Here is a 19,292-nt window from a genome sequence, read left to right as displayed (position 1 = left end):
TATTTATACAGTTTATTGCTTGGCCTATGCTGTCTGAAAGATACGGTGAAGTCAGGTTTTACATTTTACCAAGTTTATTTCTTATATTATTTGTCAAATGTGCTTTTTTTTTTTGGCCTTTCATTTTGTTGCACAAACACTAAGGAGGAAAAGATGACCTTTCACCCATGTAACTGTAGCTCTTTCAGTCTCAGGTGATAAAATGAGGTATTTTTAGGTTCAAAAGTAAAAATTTGTATGTAAACATTATAGTAAAAATATTCACAAGAATGATAAAGCAACATAAATGCATGTATTGTTTTATAGCATATGGCTATTAAAGTTTAATTTAAAATGTGTATGAAAACACTGTATTTAGTACAATTCATCCCTATTTTTTCTGTTTATCATAATTTGTTTTGAAACTGAATCATTTTACAGTTTTCCATATGCCTGTTGTGCTAATAAATTCTGAATAAGCAAGAAAACTCTTTTCTAAACTACAAACTTGGTTTCCAATAAAACATTATAATATATTTAGTACTAAGAACATACATTTCCCTCCCAGGTTTTCTATAATACATCAACCTAAGATTTAACCTATGACAAGCACGTGTGATTTCAGTCAATATCTCTGTTGACTTTGCCCTGAAGCATATGATTAATCTTCCCCACAGAAAGCTACTCTGGACAATTCGGTGGGACAAAATATCAAAATATCTTGAGAAAACATATATGAGACCAGTACAGGCATGAATATGACAAAATACACTCAAGTTTGGCCTTCAAAATTTAGAGTCTGCTGTAAAAAAACAGAATGTCCTGATATGTGTGTTTTGGAACCACCGATGTGATAGGCTAGATGGGAAATTCTCCATGCCAAAACATTCTCCATTTTATAGGACTCATACCTCTCTTTTCCCTTCAAACTTTGATACTGTAAAATGATTGACTTCTGAGTACTCATACATATAAGCTATCATGTCCATTCTTTAATCCCACGGAGATATGATTAAAGGAAAAAAACCCTGCAGGGATCAAGTCCTTCAACATCGGATAAGTGAGTACAGCTACCCAGAGTGTGGTGGCTTCTGCGCATTGTTTTTATACAGTGTACCGGGCAGAGAGGACTTCTCTTTTCTGACCAAACAACAACAACAACAACAAACTAATCAAAATGATAAAATTCCATGCCTTGCCTATTGCTGCAACTATTCTCTTCCTCAAACCCCAGGGTCTGTTTTCACCCTCTTCTTCTCTTTGACCCTACCCGGCTATCTTTCTTGTCATAACTCAGCTAACCCAACAGAACCAGTCAGGTTTAAATTTCAGTTGGGACCTTGGTGACCTGTTAATGAATCTACAGAGAGGAGAAAAACTCACGGTGTTGAGTTATGCCTGGTGTTGCTAGCTAACTTGGAGTCAGAAATGCTTGAAGCGTTAACGTAATTGCAAGAATGTGAAAAATGAAGCGCTGGGCTCCTAAGCAAAGTGAAAGGTCAAAGTGAGCCTCACACACAAGTCTCTGGAAGATAGCCTCATTAGACCATTAAATCTGCTTCTCTTTTTCCCCTCTTTTGTATAATGTTTAGGATGTTTTGTTTTTATTAATAGATGTATTTTGCTCTTTCAATAGATTGGAGCAATTTGTGGTGGGGGGAGGGTAGAGTCATAGAAAGCTTTCCAGATTTAACTACGCTGAGAATTTATGTGTATGCTATCTTCAAAATGCTTTATAGTTTAGTTTTATACATATATATAATCTAACTGGTCTAATGGAAACAGTATAAAACAAATGGATATAATTCACAAGTTCTTCCACAATTTACCATTGATGGTATTCACTGTATTAGCAGCAAATTGCTTAAACCTAGATTCTAATTTGGACCCATTCACAAGTTAATGCATCTGAGAAGAAACATTTTTTCTAGACTCTTCTAGAACCCCAGAAATCTAAAATCTAGAATCCCAGAAATCTAAAATCTCTGGCCAGAAACTTGGAGAAGTGGAGGGCCATCCCCTTTTAAACGGCATATATGACTACAGCTCAAGCTGTTAAACCTCCTCTACTTGGAGGCCTGTCTAATGATTAAATATTGTGGCTATAAACACAGCCATAATAGAGATGAAATAGACCTAGGAGATCAGACACCGTCTAATGTAAAATATTAAAAAGTAAAATCCATACACTTCTCTGGCTTGCATTCAATAATGCATCTTCCTTTAAAATATCATTTTAGCCATAGAAGAGTCATCCCTACCAATATACAATTGCTCTCTGTGCGATAGGTGAATTTTAGATGGTGAAAGTGATTCTAAATTGTGCTGGTTTTCTTGACATCTGCAGTTGACGTCCCCCTTGCCCTCTGATTATCTTAAATTTTAGGATATGTGACAATATCACCATACCAGCTGAATGGAAATTGGGACAAATAATCTAAGAATTCAAAATCCACCTTCCCAATATAAGATTCCATATAAAATTTGTGCAGTCCTTCTGGAGCTAATAAGAACAGATTTTTGCATCTTATGTGCCTTAGAAGCATGATTGCTTGATTATGGAGAACTCTCATAGTTAACATTACAAGTAAAATATCCTGTTTACAGTATAATTCAAACTGCATCATAGCAGCAAAGGAGGTCTGCCTTTCTCTTTACTTACACACACAGAAGTGTAGATAACCAAATTTGTAAAAGAATTGGCAGAACTAATCAATTGTTATTGCAATGCCTACTTAAAGGTTAGACAGCCCATTCTGACATTTTTTTTTAATGTAGGTGAAGAGAGGAAAACCGTCTCCCTAAATAGAAGCTGATTATACTCCCTACCCTGCCACTCTCCTGTTTACATTGACGCATATGTACTGATATCATAAAATACTGAAGTTATTTTAGTCATGCCTACTTTGTACAAGGAAAATCCTTGACCTTTTACCTTGCTCACTGCTGTTGTCTCCACTCTGGGAAGCGTGACCCCCACTGGAGGGTCCTGGGGTGCCTGCTGAGTGGGTTGATGTTGCATCATCATGGTCTCGCCAAGATGAAGGGTTCTGATGTCAGGACGCCAAGAAATTTTTCCACAGTTACCATTTCAGCCATAAACGAGGAACCAAGAGGAAAGGTGCAGAGGAAGACAAATAAAAATATACATATTAGTATTTGCAGAATGAGGCATCTATAGATGCCATGATACAGTACATTGTCTTTTCAGCAATAAGTACATAAAAGAGGATTGTCTAGATTTTAACGGGGTGGTGGTTACATTTGTTAAATTTATTGAACTCTACACTTAAATGGGTGCATTTGATTGTTTTACATTATACTTCAATAAATTGACTTTCAAAATAAGAAAAAAAGATTACCTAAAAATGTAAAAGTCATTTCTACTCTTGCTATCTTAATCAGGGAACACTCTTCCAAAAAAGAGGTCCCAATGCTCTCAGATACTAAAATACGTCAGAACATTAATATCTACAAAATCCAATGGCTCCCTTAAAAAAATCATAGACTCAAGAATATACAGGACAACTCTCACATCTTTCAAATGCATTGTCCTAAAATGGCCTGTATGAACTCTCCAAATTATCATCACTTATCAACTGTTACACAATCAACAGATGCAATGACAATCACTGCATCAGTATGTAATAAATTATCAGTTTCTGCTTTAATTTGTTCAAACAACAGTAAGGGAATGAATAGACCATCTAATAAACTGGAGAGGACTTTCACTTGGGCTTCATGGAAGCTTTAAATTCACGGAGCAGTGCTTTTTCCAGGAAGAACTACTTGTTTCAAAGGACATTCTAGGCAGAGAGTTAAAATGCATGCTACTTTGCTGAGTGTATTCTTCTCCTGTTCCTCCTCCCCTTTCCTGATCATTCCCAATACCCTGCTGTTGCTTAAAGGAAAACAGGAATTCTAATGTACAGGAAGGACTTTATCAGCACCACATGAAGGCAGGCAAGAGATGGAATTTCCTCTGGCAGAAACAGAGTGTAGGAACAACATATGAAACAGACCAGTCTTAAGGCCAGAGCCGCACACTTGTCACCTGTATGCAACAACTTCAACTGAGCCCACAGGCCCTCTGGCAAGTAAATTCTTTTGGGGGGTGAGAGGGGGCAAAAATAAATAGAAAACAGTATCAATCTTTCAAAATACTTCACTGTTTCTTACAAGAATTAGTAAATTAAGGATCAGACAGACATATGCATGTAGACAACATGCAAAAAAACTTGGCCATCTGAAAAAAATCATGCCATTCTAGCTATGTTACCATTATTTATAGTTTATCCAGAAAAAAAAAATCACTTTGCCATTTTTTATCAACAGCAGCTCTGCAGTGTACATATAGAACAAAATAAAATGTTACCAAAATAAAATCAAGAAACCAAGGTATGACAAAACAGGGAACTATTCTTATTTGGAACAACAACAAAAACTTACCTTTTTTCCCTCTAGAGACCTGCTACGAACTGACTGTAAATTAATAGCTGGCATTTTTTGATAGGTGAAATAACCCCAAACTCTACAGATTAAAAACACCTATGTCAAATAATGCTACCGGCACTGACACTAGACAAGCAACTGATTCAAAGTGAAAGCCCTGAACAGAAATTTTGTGACTATAAATATGGCACAGGTATAGATATCTAAAATAAAAACATGTTTTAGAAAGTAGATTAGGGAATGAAGTTGAGTAGAATAAAATGAAAACCAAGGCTCTCTGCTGCCTATTTTAAGACAAAGTTGTGCCTGTGAGCTCTCTTTTTTATCTTAAGTTAGAAACCACTCCAATAGTTTCAGTCTGAAGGCAAACAGAATACAGAGGCTCTTCAAGCTTTGCAGCCTCTTCGTGTCAGCTGTTTGCCGGAAGGTAATCAGATAAAGAGTAGGAAGAATTACATGAAAAAAAGAGAAAGACACAATAGCATGGCTTGAGTTTAGTCCTGCGACAACACTGGATAGAGCCTTCTTTTTAAAAATGCAGTAACTGCAACATGTTTCACCTAAGCTAAACTTTCCGGTGTACTCAGCAAGTGATGTTAATTTTATGCACTGCGGGCTCTTTTATCAAGCCAGCTGCTGTAAAAGCTCCTTACCCCTCATGAAAATTACAATAATTAACCACTAACACCTCAACTAGGTTTTAAGGCAAATGTCATCCAATAGCTATTATATAATAGTTCACATATAGCTGGAGCCAATCTGTCTGTTTGAGCACTGTAGTGAGATCACGGAGAATCTGTCCTGCAACTGAAAACACTGGTTTATCTTTATCAGTCAAATCTGTGCTGAGTTTTAAAGTAAGGCCTCATTAATTTATAAATCAGTGTATTTGCTTTGATGGTTTTCTGAAGGAGGTGTTTTTTAAAAGAAAAAGGGAGAAAAATAAGCCAAATAAGCAAATATTACTTTTAAGAGCAGCTGTTCCTTCCATATGAGTTGGGCCTTTGGATTTTAGCCTAATCACTAAATTTGTTCGAATTCACTATCTAACCTACCTCCCCTTACCTCTTTTCTCTCTAGTCCCTCAAAAACGCTCTCCTAGAAAAGGTGCCATATTATATTTATTTCCATAGATTGTCTCAAGTTGTGTGTCAAGAGACGCACAAGCTAAGGAGTACCACATGATAGGAATCTAATTTGAAAGAAGGAAGAACAGATCAGTCTCTCTGGGATTTCAAGACTGAGGAGTTTGCCCAAAGTTGTCCATATTCAACTATACATGATGATGCAATTATATACAAAGACAAACATTGATAATCTGATCAATAAAGCTTTCTCAGTGATAAAAAATTGTAATCTCCACAAACAACAAACATAACCTCATAACTCTATTTGTTTGCATCACAACTCCTTTCTTCTTTCTTTTTCCTAGATGGTTTCAAGTTTACATCCTTCAAGAATAACTGCCTGGCTTGCTTCCAAATTATATGCAGAAGTTTAGTGAATCCTAAAACCAAAGTGGCATGTGAAAGCATGTAAAAATACATGATGTATGTAGAAAAGTTGAATGAGAAATGTTCTCTGTGTGCATGTGTGTGGCTGAGTATTCAGGGACATGCATTCCATAATATATGTTCTGTTCTTCAGCCAAAAGTATCATGAAGACACCCAAGGGCAAGGAGTGAACATGTTTCTACTCCCTGTGGCTTTAATAATTGGGAGTCAAATATGGTGTTCCTCTTGCTCTTACGTAATTTCATTAAAGAACAATGTTACCAGGAGAAAAGCAGTGAATACTGAGTGGAACACAATAGAAGGAGATGGAAAATAGACACAAAAAGCTAGGTCTCCAGGGGCAGTATTTTCTATTTGCTGGGCTACAGACTCACAGCTGATAATGCAAGTTGTAATTAATATAAAAGCAGGAGACAATATGGGGAGAGCTTGTAGTAGCTGGGCCACAGGAGAGCACTATGCTGCTCTCCTCTGTTTCTCATTTACACACAGCTTTCCCTAGAAAACACAATTCTGCCAGTGTTTTCTCCCTTGAAAGTTAAAAAAAAATTTTTTGATTTAGCACCATCATTGAATTTTGCTAAATCTAGAAAACAGCATAGAGAGGACAGGGGTCTCTGGGCATAGGAAGCACATCATACGTGCGTCTTTTGTTGAGGTTGCAGATACGGTGGAAATTGTGACATTTTAAACCATTACAGCGTTTTGGTAGGGGGCCTGCCTATAGGATAATACTTAAGTCCTGGCAAATTGGTGGTATTTTTCCTGTTCAAATGGTTCCATACAGTTCAGGATTGTTCCATTGCAGCAAAAACAAAAACAATGGAGTAAAATGTATAGGGATTTTTAAATAAATACAAAGCTGAGTGGGGAAGTAAAATGTATTAGGCCTTAAGGAGAAAAAGGAAATAAAAAAAGGTCATAGCACAAAAGGTCTATCTGAAATAATGTGAAACTCATCTTTAACTCCAAATGAAAAGATGATTCAAAGGATATGTTGTATAGAAGAGAGAGTATTGGATTGGAATTAAGACTTCAGGGTGCCACTTTTAACTAATCAACTAATCATGTGAACTTAGGCAAGTGAATCTCTAGGATTCAGTTCTCTTATCTCTTTAAAATTAGGAGGTTAGACCAGGTCATCCCCAAGGTCATTTCCCATTCTTATTTCTTTTATTAAAAAATACTTAAAAATAAGAATTAGGTTTTCTAGAATGTACAACTCCAAACTATGATATATACTATCAAGTCAAAAAGCATATATGAATTTGGAAAATACAATAAAGTAATTCGTGATATGGGCTATAGGTAGTGAGTAATAGTAAACATATATAAAGATATTTTAATCAGCAAATGCAGAATGCAAAACTAATTTAACTTGATTTATTTGAAAATCAAAGGCCAGATACACTTGTATCAGTTCATATAATATTAAGTTATTGTTTTCTATGACTTTATGTTTTAACTCCTAATTATCATTAAGCCAATTATTTTTAATAAGATGAGGATGCCTATCCTGAAGTATTCAAGTCTAGAAAAGTTAAAAATGTTAATTGTATGGTTTGAAAAGAGTTGGAATTTCAACTTCATTATTCTAAAGCTGACATAAGAACTCAGGAGAACTGTGTATGCTTTCAGAACACGGACTCTCTCTTTAAAAATGTAAATGGAGCCAGGGTCTTTCTCTTGTCTCCCCATTTCCACCCCTCTGTTAAGCTTTGGGAATTAATATGTGAGACACCCTCAAAGGAATGATTTCCTCTTTAAATGGAGCAATTTTTATAGAAGACAAATTTCCTTTACTGTTGGTGTAATGTCATATTATAAAATGTGTCCTGTAATTTTGAATTGTGTTGGAAGATCCCAAAGAACAATCAGGGTGAAAATGAGAAGACAATGAATTTAAAAAAATATAAAGTTTTTAATCCAATGATGAATGTCTGTGATTGTAGAATGTACCTTTGTTTAACTTCAACACATCACAGTTAAACTGAAAACATACTCCAATAGTACAACTTAAATGATTTAAATAGAATAATTATTCTTGATGGGAAACTGACAGAAAAGCCATCAACCACCAGAAACTACATATCAACAACAGAAAACCCACGCCCCCAGCCATGACTCCTTGAGTTGGTAGATGGAGCTCAGAGGTAGAACTTTTCCAGGATTGGTCCCCGGAGGTCTTGGAAAACATATCCTAAGGTCTAATCTTACATTAGAATGTAAGGAACTATCTGATCAAATAAATCATTCTTATTATTAATATTATTATCAAATCCCATTATTTCCCCATTGATAGTCTGTAACCAGCCACTTAAACCTATCACTCTTTCAGTTTGCCCACTCTCCTCTAATTTTTCAGATAGTAACAGAATTTATCCATAGGCACTTGCCTGTATTCTATCAGGAACAAAGTTCTGGGTATTCTCCCCTCTTAGATAAGCCATTTTAGAAATCTGAAGACATAAATAAACTTGATATATATTCAGAGATGCAAAAGAAAACACCAGCATATCTTCATGTAAATTACAGCTTTCAATACAGAAATTAAAATAATTTTTTTCTTTTATTAGTAGTGCTGTCAGAGCCAGTTAATTTTAAGGCACCTGTCATTAACTGTGAATAAACATAATTATATTTTCTTCCTTAATCTTAATTATTCCACAGAAAATAAAATGTAGCTCCTTATAGTCATTAACTAGGAATAACAATACCACTATATGTGGTTTCAAACAAATGGAGCTTAATTCAGAGATTGTATTTCAAACAAATATATTTCATTTGCCTTACATGAACTGAAGATATGTAATATCTTTACATGCAAATACAAAATATATTTCTTTTTTTTGCATTTGATCTAAAGAACTGATCTAAAATTACATGAAATATGAAATGTGGATATTCAGAAATACTACAGACTAGGAAAATTCACAGTTATTCCACAACAGTCTTCAAGTTGAAACTTTTTTTTAAGAAATTGATTTTTTGACATGTTTATTTTAAACATGATAAATTAGAATGTCTGGGAAACTTAACATGAACTGCAGCTAGAAAACAGTACTATTTCCTTTTCCATCATATTTTTTCTCCCCAAATATTCCAAAGAATACGATAATAGTCATTTCCTACCTTATAACTATTAACCTTATGTTACCATAAAAGTATTAGATAAAGTATATTATAACAGTTAAAATATAAGCATTAATTTTGAAGTATATTTACTTAACACAGTAGAATAGAAGATAAGTTGCAATTTTGATTTTCTATTTAATTTCCAAATTTCCTTTCATACTATACCCATGATGTAAGAATTAATAATAAATTAACAAATTTAGTATTTCCACTGAAATAAATTATAAAAGGCTAGACTACAACAGTTGTCTTCTTTTAATTCCTCTATTTACTTCAAATTATTTATATAAAATTATGGAATGTGCTATTAGCATGACAACAGCCTGATTTACTAAGTAATACTCAGCTTATAAAATTCATACTTAAAAGTCTGCCAATAACACTTGGTTTCAAATATCTGTAAATTACTTTGATTCATTTCTATTTTCAAATTCTTTAAAAAAAAAATTAAAAACTATGTTGGTACCTAATATTTTGCTCCTGACACTTCTTTCTGCCTTCCACTACACGGAATTACACACATTCTCTCCTCTCTTTCCCTCTCTCTCCTTCCCCAATCCCTCCTTAAACACACACACACACACACACACACAATGTAGCCACAATGTAGCTTGATACCACTTAATAAGGATAGAGGTGTATGTGTTTTGGGGGTGTCAAACAGCTGTCACAAACTGTCACCTCCGCAAGAAAAACCTTGGCACACGCAAATTAAACTACACTTCTTTTTTAGCTGTCATTATTCATAGCCAATAAGTTGCAATGCTCTCAGCATTTCATGTGCAAATAGAACCACGAGGATGCTCGGTAGATCAGAACAGTGGGCCAACAGATAAAACAGAGAAAACAACACACTGTCTGGGTCCTTCTGAAGTGGCTCATCATCACCCCTGCACTAGCGTTCACCAAATGAGATCCAGCCTGGGGCTATGTATTAAATATGCATATCAAAGCACATGAAAATATAAACCTGGAGATTCAAATTGGACACATTTACATGCTGAAAATATCCTCCTCATATAACTTTTCAGGTAGTGGTTCTGGGGTATTTTTACTTTTTTCATGGCTGGAGGGTTGGAGGGGGCAGTTTGAAGGAGAGGCTGAAGCATATGTGCTTCGTAAGGGGAGGCCTAGAAACTAATACAGTCAATACATCTGTGGTATAAGAGTGTAGATAATGGTGAAAACTCTCCAAGGTTTTCTCTCACTTCCTGCAAAAAATATACAAGTCTGTGACAAACCTCTCCATTTCCCACTTGGTGTGCTGGTGGAACAAATTATTGCTTCCTTTCAAAACAAATAGCAGGGGGCTAAAGTAAAAATGTTATAGTTCAGATCTCTAGGAAATAAAAGGCTTTAAATTATGACGCCTAGTGAGGTGGCAAGCCCTCATGGGTTCAAAATAAATCAGTTGTCATATTTACTTGACTGGGGATCTGAAAGGGGAGCAAGAAATGTTACAGTTGACTCTTTTATCCAAAGATGATTGTTCAATTATTAAAGCACTAACCTCTTAGGTACAACTTTCTTCTTGAGTATATATTTAAATATCACAATAATTTCTTAAATTGGTACTATCAGCGGATACTCAGAACAGCCTCATTTATCTTATCTCTTCTATGTAAACATCAGCATGCTCTAGTTCCACACATCTATATGAAAACAGTTGCCAAGAAACTGCTCTAGAAAACCAAATAGTTGGGACCCCTAGAAATCTCATGAGAAAAGCTTTTTGCTGCAAAGAACTGTGAACCTCTCACTCTACAAACCAAGATCCCTTCCCATTCCCCCTTCCCATTTCCCCCAGTAGTGCAAATGCATATAAATTTAGCAACAGGAAGCAACGAACATAAACAAATAGATAGCAACCAAAACAAGTATATCTAAAGTAATGACATGCCTCATGGACCACAACCACACATGGTATAGACAGAGATCAGCAAATAAACTTTCCGAAGCTGCTGCTGCACCCTTTTGATTTTACTTAATACATTCAACATACAAAAGAGTCACCCAAAGTTTCCCCCATTGTGATTGAAAAAGACAAGGGTAAAGATAGGCACAGGAGCTTTCAACATCATAGTACTTACTCCGTCTTAGAATTGGACATCCCAGACTAAGGGTTTTCTTTTCTTTCTTTCTTTCACTTTTTTTTTTTTTTAACTTTTTTTTCCTAGGCTGGTTTCCCATACAGCATAAAAGGTTAATTATTAAATTCTATGACGGCATATTTTAAAAACTTTTGGTAGGGAAAGAGAAAAACCTCACAGAAGGTTCATTCTCTCTGCATCACAATTCATTCCTCTGAGCACCCAGGAATGGGATAGGGGTGTGGTGGTGCACAAACCACCTTCAAGCCTCAATGCCTGTGTAACTCCACACTGGATGTTAAATTAATATTTCAACCATGAAGTTATTTAACTATAGCTGATATCACTTAGGTTGCGAGTTCATAATCTATAGACATCCTGTCCCCCACCCAAGGCTTGAGTTCCTATAAATAAACTGCTGTTTGCACCCACTCTTTAACCTCACCACTCTTGCCTTTCCTACCAGCTGCAATCTTTCTTCTCTTTGCTTCTTTTTCAAATTTCAGTCTCACTACATATGCTTTTCTTTTTTCTTTTTTTTTTTTTTAAGCATCAGGCTCACTACATCAGTTCCAAAATAGGATTAAAAACAGAGAGAATAGAAAGAAATCTCCTTTCCTGGCCTGATATATACACAGTGGCTCCTTACTATATCTTCTGTCCTCATTCACCAACTGTTAAAGTGCTAAAATTCAACCACTAATCTATGGTTACCCAATGATAATTCCCCTCAGCTTTCTGTAATATATTGTTATTAACTGGTTCATCAAGGTTACTGTCTTTTATTATGAAGATGCTTCAGGCACTTGGCAATCGGTCCATATTCTGACAGTAAGTTTCTATAGACGCAAAAGCCCTGAGAATTGTCATGTGCTTACTCCTTTTATTTCTAATGCAGTGAAAGACTGCCAGTAATTCTCAGGACTGTCATCTCTGTGAGAGACTGCAAAATCAGCCCCCACTTCCCAATCCTCTTTCTTTCAATCTTCTCTCTTTCTTTTTCGTCCTGTCCAGCTAGCTGTCTTGCCTCTTTCTATCCCCACTGCACTGACTACACAGAGTCGAGAAAGCAGAAAAGGCAGTGGTCACCATATCAAACAGACAATTTGCTAACACCCAAGTCATCAAATCTAGGACACTTTACATATTTAGAGCACAAATCACTCCATCACCTCCCTGGATTTTTGACTCTTGATATAAATAAGAAGGTTCAAGAAGGGGGAAACAGAAGAGATGAAGATGGTATGGTGAAAAAGGAAGGGAAAAAGAGAAAGGAGACAGAGAAGACACCAAATCATTTAAAAGGAAATCTAAGTCAGTGAACTAGATAATACAAGTTTACAAAATAATAATAATGCTTTGCCTGGTAGCCTTAAAAAAAAAAAAAAATGACAAAGGCTCGCAGACTTACATGGTCAGCGAGATTTGTGGAGGAGCCTGAAAGTTCTTCGTGGTCTGATTTGGAGCTGCCGTCTCGTTCATCAATAACAAGGTCGATGGGCATTTTCCCCTTCAAACAGCTAATGTACCGGTGGCAGAAGTTATCACACAGTTCGTGGACCTAGAAGGGGGGGGTCAGGGATGGGGGGTTTAGCTAGTGTTGTTGTTGTTATTATTTTGTTCTATTTTTAAGGGGAAAAATATCAGTTTGCAAGGCTAGGTTTGGAAAGAGCAACAGTGTGATGTCTTCCAAACTAACTCTAATTAAGGGGTGTAATAGTTGAAGGCGAGGAAACAATAGAGCAATTGTTGCAGCAGATATTATTCTCCAGAGACTTCCCTGAGCAACAAGTTACAATAAAGAGAAAGAAATAGGACTGGAAATAACTGGGTTCAGACTGGGAGTCCAGGGAGGAAAATCTGATTTGATGATAACATCAAAACATTAGACCGCTGGAATTGGGGACAGCATTAGCATTTTGCGTGATTCAGTAAGTCAGGAGTTTTGTATGTTTCCGGAGGAAAGCGATTCAGCTGCAGAGCTATGTAAAGACACCCTCTGCCTGCACCTAATGTAGACTCTGGGCTGAGGGTGAGCTGAGCTAATAAAGACACAAACAGGCTGAGTGTCCAGTAACACAAATGGATTGCTGCATTTCAAAATATTCCTGAATGCCTGGGGTAGGTGGTGGTGGTAGGGCTACTTTAAAAGGAGTTTCTAGGGCTGTCCTAATTCACCCTTCCTCTGAACCCCTGGGTTGAGGAAGGACATGGTTATGTGTGCCTCAAAGTCTCCAGGTGCTCAATTCCTCAGAGTGGAGGCTCTTTAAAAACATCCCAAGTCCACTAGGAGGGGGGGAAGTGGTTAAATCATGGTGGAGAGTGTAAGTTCCTGCTTACCTTTTCTAACTCCAAAAGATGAAACCTTAGTACTTGTATTGCTTGTATCATCTGAAAGAGAAGTTTAGTGTGGAGTTAGGGCTCTTTGACTGGGAGGTCAGGAGTGGAGCTCTGTGAAGGAACTGGGCTGGGGAGAAGCAGCAGAGCAGGTGGCCAGGCAAAACCCACACATCAAGAAACAGTCAGAAAAACCAAGTAATTACTGATCATCTCTGCCTCATTGGCCACGGGGTAGGAATCTGACTCAACCTGAGCCTCAGCATTTAATTTCTTTTCCCCTCATATTCACTGAGACATTTTGTAAGGACTTCTTTCCTAAGGTAGGCCTTCCTTCTCCGCCTCAGTTCTCTTTAACCGTCCCCTCCCTCGACCTCAGGCCAAATTAAAAAAAAGAAAAAAAGTAGCCTCACTGGAGAGAAAAGTCTTTTTAGAACAGCACTCCTAGCGAAATCCGTCCTTACTAAACAAGGAAATACTCCAGATGAATGGTGAGGCAGGGCCTTTGAAAGCGGATTTAAGTACTTTTAATATTGAAATCGTGCAAATTAGCAAAAGAATCGCACCTAAAAGTGGCCTGCGCTGGCCTGCCCCTCGCCACCACCCCCTCCCCCGTCGCCCCCCACCCCCCAGCCCGCCCTCCGCCGCGCCAGCGGGGACTTCCTTCGGGTTAGCAGCCCGCGGCTCGGCCTCTTGCCCCGGCAAACAGAGGAAATAACTCAGTTCTCGCAGATTCACTCCCGGGGCCCAGACCTGAGAACCGTCCACTTCTCCCGCACTCTCGGCGCCGCGTCCATGGTTTCTGCCTTCTTAGACTTCACTCCCTTTGACGTCCATCCCGCCCCTCGCTCATCATCTCCCATTCCCGGGCTCTAAGCTCTTCCCTTCCTCTCTGTCGCCTTTGGGCTCCAAAAGCGGGCTCTCCTCCAACACCCCGGAGCTCTGGGAGAAGGTGGGTACTTCTGGGCAAGGGAGGGAGCCAAGGGAGGAGAAAGGCAAGAAACAGTGAACCTTACCAAATTGTCCAGCTCTGGATTTGAGGAAAAAAGCGGCTTTTCGGCGCGAACCTGTAAGAAGCAAAGTCACCATGCATTACCACCCTATTTAAAAGAACCAAAACCCTGTCACTGTCTCAGCTGGAGTGTGAGAGTGGGGACGGTACAGGGGGCAGGGTGGAGAAGAGGAAAGGACTTAAGTAAAATACATGAAAAAAAGTAGTGTCTGAAATCAGTGGGACCCGCTGAAAAGGAATCTGGGCCTCTGGTTCTGGTCCTGGCCCCATTAAGGAGTACCTGGGACCGCTAAGTGTAGACGGGAACTCAATGCCGTTCTCTAGGCCGCGAGTACCCTATTATCTTGTCCAAGAGGCTGTGGCTCCCTGCTTCCCTCACCTTGGTGCCCGGCACGGACCGCTCTTAGAGGCGCCCCAGCTTCCTTCCTTCCCTGGCACTCTGGGTGCCCCACAGCCCCTGTCCCCAATTCTTGTTTAAGTAGCTGCAGGCGGGGGAAAAGGGCAAGCCCCAGATTAGGAGCAGGTCAACTTTAATTCGAGGGTCGAGCCCCTGTATTCCTGGCTGGGGGGGAAAACAAACACCCACATTTATCTCCGCTTCCAATTCGCCTCCAGGCTCGGGGATGGGAAGGAGGCGTCGAGAGCCTCCTGGGCCAGAGGAACAGATCGGGTGTCCCTGCCTTTTCCTCCTCTTTCATGTAAAGCTCGGAGGAAAGGGGAGGGGGGAGTGAGGGGCTGCAGGAGGGTGAGTGGGTCAAGAAGGCTGGACCTGCTTGGCGAAGACCGCGATGTCCTCGTTGAAGGAGTCGGAGGAGCAGACGTCTCCGCCGGCCACTCCGGGTTCCCGGGGAGTGCAGGTCGCCAGCTCGCACTTCTCAAAGACCAGAGCTAACAGAGGAAACAACGGGTGCCTAACGGGCAGCGCCACGCAGAGACACACACACGGAGACAGGGTGCAGAGGGGGAAGGAGCAAGAACTGTAATCAACAAGTTTGGAGGGCTTGGATTCCTTCTTTAACATAACAGGCACGCATCACACTTTACAACCCTTTCTCAGCCAGCCGAGCCTGGGCCAGAAACAGAAAGGAAAAACGTCCTGGCCTTTTTCTTCAGCCCAGAAGTCCCCCAGCTCTGGTCAGAGAAGCCCCAGGCCACTTTAGCTCGCCAAGTAAAAACAGTCTCAATTGGAAAGCAATGAAACATCCAAGAAGCTCAGGGTTGATCCAGACCCACTCCCAACACTACAGAGGCCGCCGAACCGACCCCTGCGACCCAGCCTTGACCCCTAAAAATGGAAAACTCTTTGGAATCAAAAATTGTTTCAACTTCGCTTTTTAACGGAAATTTCAGAGGAGGGCGAAGCCTTCACCTACGTGCACACCCGGAGTGATAGTTCCTAAATCCGAAAGAGTGTGCTCTTCTAACCTCTCCACCCCCTTGCCTTATAAAATTGTTTGCTTTACTCCTAGTAAATCCGGGTGTGGGGGCCAAAAATACTAAGAATGTTAAACGCGGAAGAGCCTCCTTCCAAAGACCACATTTCTCCTATAGTTGCAGCAGCCAAAAATAAATAAATCGTGTGTTAAAATTTGGAAGTGTGCGTGCAGCTATGCCCTTTGTGTTCCTCCGGGCGGTTTATCTACATTTCGGGATGCTTGCGGCCTCTGGCTTCGGGGCTCAGTTGGTGTTTACCGACTGTTCCCTCCCCTCAGCATCCCACCGCCCTTCCCACCTACCCTCAGCCCCGAGAGCCCGTGCCGTCTAAGTTTGCCACTGTGCACCTCCACCCCTCCCGGAGTTCTCTCAGAAAATAAAATAATTTCAAGCTCTCTCCTTTTCTTCCTCCAAGAGCGGCTCTTTGCAAGCAGCAGTCCCTTCCACCCCGCTGCACTTCAAGTTCTGCCCCCTTTATTTACAGAGAATTAAGGAGTGGGTGATTAGGACTTCCTGGCCGACAGAAGGAGCCCTGATCCCAGCTCAAGCTGCATTTAGTGACTCCCAGACTCTTGGTAGGAAACGGAAGAGAAAACAAAACAAAACAAAACAAAAAATAAAGTTGCTTCTCATCGGCAGGAAACTTTCCCCTTCGTCAAGGCCTCTGTTAGGGAGCCTGGAAGGACCAGCTCTGCTCTCTTTGGCTAGGAATCCTGCCCTTGGGCAGAAGGCCCTGGCAGGATTCTGAGGACTCAGTCATTCCAGGGCTGTGGGGTCCGGAGTGACCGGGTTTTGGGGACGGAGGCGGCCAACTCTTCCGGGGACTTAGGGGAGGCATAAGAGCAGCTCCACTTCACTGTCCTTTCACAAGGCAAGTGGCTCTCCCCCATGCAGAAATAACTCCCCACTTAGTCGTCCACACCCTAGCCCCACGGAGACAAATACCCACTCGCACTCACACTCACACACAGTAAGCTGGGTCCAGGAAGGTCGGTTTACCCATAGATCGCGTCCTTGTCCCGTTTCAAGGCGTCGTTGACAGCGGATCCCATGCTGGCCGGCATGACATTGGGGTGCGGCGCGTGTGCCCCGTAGTGCTGCGTGGCGTGGAGCGGCGGTCCGTGGTTCAGGTGGTGAACCGGAGGGATCGGCCGCGGCGCGTGAGGGTCTCCGTACATGGAAGCTGGCACCCCTACTCCGTCCATCCCGCCGTAATGGGGCAGCTCATCGTACTGTCAGAACCCGGCAGGACGCAAGGGGGTGGGCAGGAGGTGAGAGAGAGCCGCGGAGAGCAGAAAGGAGAAGAGAAAAAGAAGCCGGGAACGGAGGAGAGAGAGAATGGGGACAGAAGTGGGAAAGGGTCAGAGATAAGAGAGAGAGAGAGGGAGACCGAGGGGATAGAAAAGAGAGGAGGAGGAGAGGGCGGGACGGGGAGAGAGAAAGAGAGAGAGAGAAGGGGGGGAGAAAGAAGGAGAGAGGGAGAGAATAGGTGCAAGGAAAAGGGAGGAGGAAGGAGAAGGGAAAAATAAAAATAAAAGCTAAGTTAGAAAGGAGAAAAGTACCGAGTATGAGTTGAACACACAGAAACCAAACCAGCCAAAACAACAGAGTTTAAAGTTGCGGGGGAAAAATGCTTTTAAATTTTAAAATGAAAAAGTATGAACTAAGAAAAGCTTAGAGAAGGGAGACGGGGGCGGTTAGGCCGGGGACCGAAGGGGCTCCGGGAGGCCCCGCTCCGGCCGGAGGCAGCAGAACCGTAGCGAGCCAACCAAAGAAGTGGAGTTAGTGTGAGGAGGAAGCCCCGGATCCCACCCCTAACCCCCCTTCGCCTCCTCCAGAGGATCCAATAAATCAAAAGGCGAAATGAAACAAAATAAAGAGAAGAAAAAAGCTAATAATCAGGACGAGAACGGCGAGGACGAGGAAAGACTGGGGCCAGTGCCTCCCGGAGGGGGCAGGGAGCGGAGGGTGGGGGAGGAATAACGTGAAAGTTACCAGAAACATTATTTAGCAGTGGATTCCCTGCGTCCTTGTCAATTTCAGAGACAAAACAAGCAGCCCAGGCTAGTCTAGGCGGCGGTGCAGCGGCTGCGGCAACGCGGCCCCAGCAGCGGCCCGGGCGGCGGCGACGGCTCCTACGCAGCCGTTGCCCGCCCCGAGCCGCGGGAGCAGCGGCAGCAGCGGCGCAGCAGCGGCAGCGGCGGCAGCAGGAGAACCGGGGGAATCGCGCTGCTGGGGTAAAAGCTGCAGCGAGGCGAAAGCGTGTAACAATTGCACACACACACACACACACACACACAGAGCACTCACACGCACTCGCCGTCCGCCCGCTCGCACAGTGCTGGAACACGCGCGCCCAGACACGCACACACGCACGCACACACACTCGCACACACGCAGAGGCACGGGGGGGAAAGAAGCCGATGAATAATTTTGCTGCTATTTTTTTAAATACTGGCCGCCATCATCAAGCAACCAGCAGCAGCAGCAGTGTTGAAGGGAAAGGAGGCATCGGGACAGGCCCCTCTTAGGAGAGGATTTATATCTAGGTAAGTGTTGGAGATTTAAACCTACCCTTTGCGCCATCAGTCTGCGCTCCAATAAACTCCTGGATGTGTCGTATATTTAATATCCCAATCCGGATAAGAAAGTGATCTAGGCTGAAGATTCCTTTTTTTTTTTCCAAACCAAGGAGACTTCTCCCAATTCTCCAATATGTTATTTTTAGGGGGGGAAAAAAAAAAAAAAAAAAAAAAAGCCCAGGCAAGACAACGAAGAGTTTTTTTTTTTCTTGTGATATTTCTTCTTTTTCTCTTTTTTCCTCTTCTTCCTCCTCCTCCTGATCTTCCTCCTCCTCCTCCACCTCCTCCTCCCCCCTCCCCTCCTCCTCCTCTTCGGTCCTCCTTTTCCCCTCTTTTTCTTTTCCTCCCCTCAGTTTGAAAAAAAAAAAAAAAAAAAGAAAAGGAAAAGAAGAAAAAGAAGAAAAAAAAATTGTCAAGCCCCCGAACTGAAGGTTACGAGCGGCCCGTCAGCAGCCCACATGTAACCGAACTGTCGTGTTTCATGGCTTTTTGCCACTCCAGCTGTCAATCAAAGCCCGGAATGTCAAGGTAGTGAATGAATGATGGTTGATGATGATGAAGAGGAGGAATCTTTCAGACCGTTTTTTTTTTTCTTCCAGTAAAACTCCGCGAGGGGTTTCTGCTTCTTGAATTTTTCCTCCCCCTCCCCCCCTTTTTTGGCTTTGCCCCCGCAGTATCTATAATATGATCCTCTCTCTTTAAAGTATTGTTCAAAGAAAGCAGGGAGTAAAAATCAAGAAAAAAAATAAATAGTTT

The 19,292-nt window shown here is 41.2% G+C and overlaps 1 protein-coding gene across 9 annotated transcripts in view; it reads right to left on the bottom strand.

Annotated features, from left to right (window-relative positions):
* MEIS2 (Meis homeobox 2) overlaps nt 1-18,670 on the bottom strand; it is a 203,705-nt gene extending 185,035 nt beyond the window's left edge. For 4 of the 9 annotated variants that reach the window (XM_037834345.1, XM_037834347.1, XM_037834349.1 and 1 more), the window contains exons 1-7: nt 18,529-18,670; nt 16,954-17,186; nt 15,290-15,431; nt 14,525-14,575; nt 13,512-13,562; nt 12,583-12,732; nt 2,915-3,029 (exon numbers count right to left, since the gene is read on the bottom strand). In XM_037834345.1, the coding sequence (XP_037690273.1) occupies nt 2,915-3,029; nt 12,583-12,732; nt 13,512-13,562; nt 14,525-14,575; nt 15,290-15,431; nt 16,954-17,186; nt 18,529-18,540 (754 nt within the window). In that variant the 5' untranslated portion in view covers nt 18,541-18,670. Of the gene's footprint in view, nt 1-2,914; nt 3,030-12,582; nt 12,733-13,511; nt 13,563-14,524; nt 14,576-15,289; nt 15,432-16,953; nt 17,187-17,949; nt 18,194-18,528 lie in introns of those variants that run through there. The other 5 variants (XM_037834346.1, XM_037834348.1, XM_037834350.1 and 2 more) reach the window with 3 other exon arrangements.
* Between the last annotated feature and the right edge of the window lie 622 nt (nt 18,671-19,292).

This window comes from Choloepus didactylus, chromosome 4, assembly GCF_015220235.1.
Source record: "Choloepus didactylus isolate mChoDid1 chromosome 4, mChoDid1.pri, whole genome shotgun sequence".
NCBI classification, from domain to species: Eukaryota; Metazoa; Chordata; class Mammalia; order Pilosa; family Megalonychidae; genus Choloepus; species Choloepus didactylus.
Note: the sequence above shows the minus strand (reverse complement) of the source record. Positions and strands in the feature narration are given on the sequence as shown.